The sequence below is a fragment of the Palaemon carinicauda genome, chromosome 37 (genome assembly GCF_036898095.1).
Source record: "Palaemon carinicauda isolate YSFRI2023 chromosome 37, ASM3689809v2, whole genome shotgun sequence".
Taxonomy (NCBI): Eukaryota; Metazoa; Arthropoda; class Malacostraca; order Decapoda; family Palaemonidae; genus Palaemon; species Palaemon carinicauda.
This window is the reverse complement of record NC_090761.1, coordinates 72436562-72439613: the sequence shown is the minus strand read 5'-3', so window position 1 is coordinate 72439613 and position 3052 is coordinate 72436562. Positions and strand designations below refer to the sequence as shown.

General features: G+C 32.9%; 1 protein-coding gene across 1 annotated transcript in view; it reads right to left on the bottom strand.

Moving 5' to 3' along the window:
• The window catches only part of LOC137629797 (carbonic anhydrase-related protein 10-like), a 69361-nt gene extending 66798 nt beyond the window's left edge, over nt 1–2563 (bottom strand). The window contains exon 1 of the mRNA XM_068361439.1: nt 667–2563. Within this exon, the coding sequence (XP_068217540.1) occupies nt 667–745 (79 nt within the window). The 5' untranslated portion in view covers nt 746–2563. The remainder of the gene's footprint in view (nt 1–666) is intronic.
• Between the last annotated feature and the right edge of the window lie 489 nt (nt 2564–3052).

The window sequence follows — 3052 nt, the reverse complement described above, 5'->3', positions numbered from 1 at the left end:
CCCGAAGCTTGCAGAGGGCTTCAGATTTGAATCCCGGGGAAGGGATTTGCCTGTCGTGTTTGTGTGTCAAAGATTTTAGGCGAATCGCAAAAGCGGAAATTGATGTAAATAGCTCCGGAGCGCCGGTGAAGCCGTTCTGGGATTCCGAAGCTTGGAGAGGGCTTCAGAATCCGGCTCCGGTTTGAAGCAGTTCTGATTAACAATTTGTGTTGAAGGTTTGATCTCAGTGATAATAATAATAATAGTAATAATAATAATAATAATAATAATAATAATGATAATAATAATAATAATAATAATAATAATAATAATAATAATAATAATAAATATATGAAAGATCGCTATAAAGCCAATATAGATAATGTTGCATCAAATTACATCTTATATGATAAGTATATATATATATATATATATATATGTGTGTGTGTGTGTGTGTGTATATATATACATATATGAATATAAATATACATATATATATATATATATATATATGATTTTACACATATATAAGCTATATATTATATATTCAAATACATACTCACACACACACACACACACACACACATATATAATATATATATATATATTATACATAAATTGTACACATAAAGATAGATTGATAGATAGATAGATAGATAGTTAGATAGACATTTAAAAACTACTTACCATTGCAATACGAATATTTAGCCAAATGTAAAAGTGAAACTAATTTCAGGAAGATCTTGGTATTCAAGGCCACAGTCATCTTGAAATGTCTCTTTATATTTCTTCAAATAGTGTTTTTGTTATTCCATCATAAGTTTGTCCATCTTCGAGTTTTTCTATGATCATCCACTTCACTTATCTCAAAATCTTTATCATTAAAATCACCTTTTTTTTCACTGTTCTATATTTTGTTCTTTATCGAAATGCTCACTTTGTGATGTATAGTTTATCACTGTAGTTCTATAAACTATAGAATTGCAACTGGAATTTTAATTATTTGCTACGCAAGAAGGCAAGGACGATACGTATTACATATTATGCATTACGCATTAAGAGACGATACGCAGTATGCATTGTGCATTTAAACGACGATACACAATACGCATTTAAGCATTCGTCTTAATAGTTATTGCTCGAAATTGTTGTTGAGTGGAGCAAGCTAGCATATCACAGTCTAATAGCACATCTACGAAAGCTATTAAACACCATTATTGCAATATATCCTAGCAGTTATTGCGCATTTCATTTCTATTTTGTCCTTGTGAGTCACAGTTGATTTCAACCGTACGTTCTCCAGTTTAACTTCTTGTCTTTTCCTATTTTTCTGTTATACGCAAAAAGACTTAGACCTTCATGGAAGGAACTAGAAAATGTTCTAGTAATAAGTGTATTTAATAGTATTGTCCTCGTTTACTACAGCCCAGCTGTGTCTGATATACAAAGCAGGCAGCCTTTGAAGAAACGCTTGGAATTCGATTATTATTTCGAACTTCTGCTTGTATCCGATTGATGAGCATGCGATAATATAGCTTTAGCCTCTACTGACATCACCAAGGCAACAAATTATACTGGAAGCTACGTCATTTCCCATCTGATAATGTTAAACGAAACTGGGTTTCAAAACTGGCAAAAGCAATCTGCTGCAAATAGCACTGAAGGTCATTTAAAATCTTTCAGCCTTTTTATGAACTATTGGAAATGTTAAATATTTATTGAAATTCATCCCAACAGGATTTTAATTCCTCTTCTTCTTCTTCCCCTCAAGCGGAGGAAGAGGGTACTGTGTTCGTAGTAATATTTCAGGGCGAATAACAGAATCATCGTTTCTGTCATTCACAAAGATGCTGTGGAATGTGTCTTGATCTTGTCCCCCTTCATCTCCCGTTCTAGTTCGTCTTGTTTCATTACAGTCATCTTGGAAATGGTTTACCATGTATTGATGGTTATTTCAGCCTGTGCTTTTCTTTGAGAACATGAACAATTTCTTCAGGTAGTCCTGGTCAATAAATATTTCAGCTGCTGATTTTCCTTGAGAATATGGCCAATTACTTCAGGTGGTTCTGGTTGATAAATTCATCATATTTTGCAGGGCTGGTAGACACTTCAGTTAGTTATTTAACGCTTTTTTTATCTGCTATTTTCCTTAATAACATGACCAATTACTTCAGGTGGTTTTGGTTGATATATTCATCATATTTTGCAGGGCTGGTACACACTTCAGTTAGTTATTTAACGCTTATTTTAGCTGTTATTTTTCCTCAATAACATGACCTATTACTTCAGGTGGTCCTGGTTGATAAATTCATCATATTTTGAAGGGCCAGTAGACACTTCAGTTAGTTGTTTAATGCTTATTTCAGCTGCTATTTTTCACTAAGAATATGACCAATTTCTTCAGGTAGTCCTCATTAATAAATTCTTCATTTCTTGCAGGGCCAGTAGACACTTCAGTTTATTATTTAATACTTATTTCAGCAGCTATTTTTCACTAAGAATATGACCAATTTCTTCAGGTAGTCCAGATCGATAAATCCATCAATTTTTGCAGGTCCAATAGACACTTCAGTTCGTCGTTATGCCATACCTGAAAGAGATTGAAACCAATATTAGAATTTTTTCAAATAAATCATTTCTCCATAAACAACAGTTAGCTATAAATGGAATATGTACTTTATGCAAGATTAAGTGCCAGTTTATAATTGTCTTGTATCAAAGAAAGGGTGTATTTGTTACGCACAGTCAACAGATAATAATCATAAAATGCATGCCAAAAATATCCAACAATATGGAAAGTATTTAAATCACCAAACATCTCTTTATTTTTGTTATCATTACTAGCTAAGCTACAACCCTAGTTGGAAAAGCAGGACACTATAAGCCCAAGGGCCACATCAGAGAAAATTGTAATATATAAACTATAAAATATATAATATAAAATATATAAACATAGAATAATGTGCCTTAGTGTACCTTCAGGCAAGAGAACTCTAATCCAAGACCGTGGAAGATCAAGGTACTGAAGCTATGGCACTACCCAAGACTATAACCCTAAGGGCTCCAACAGAAA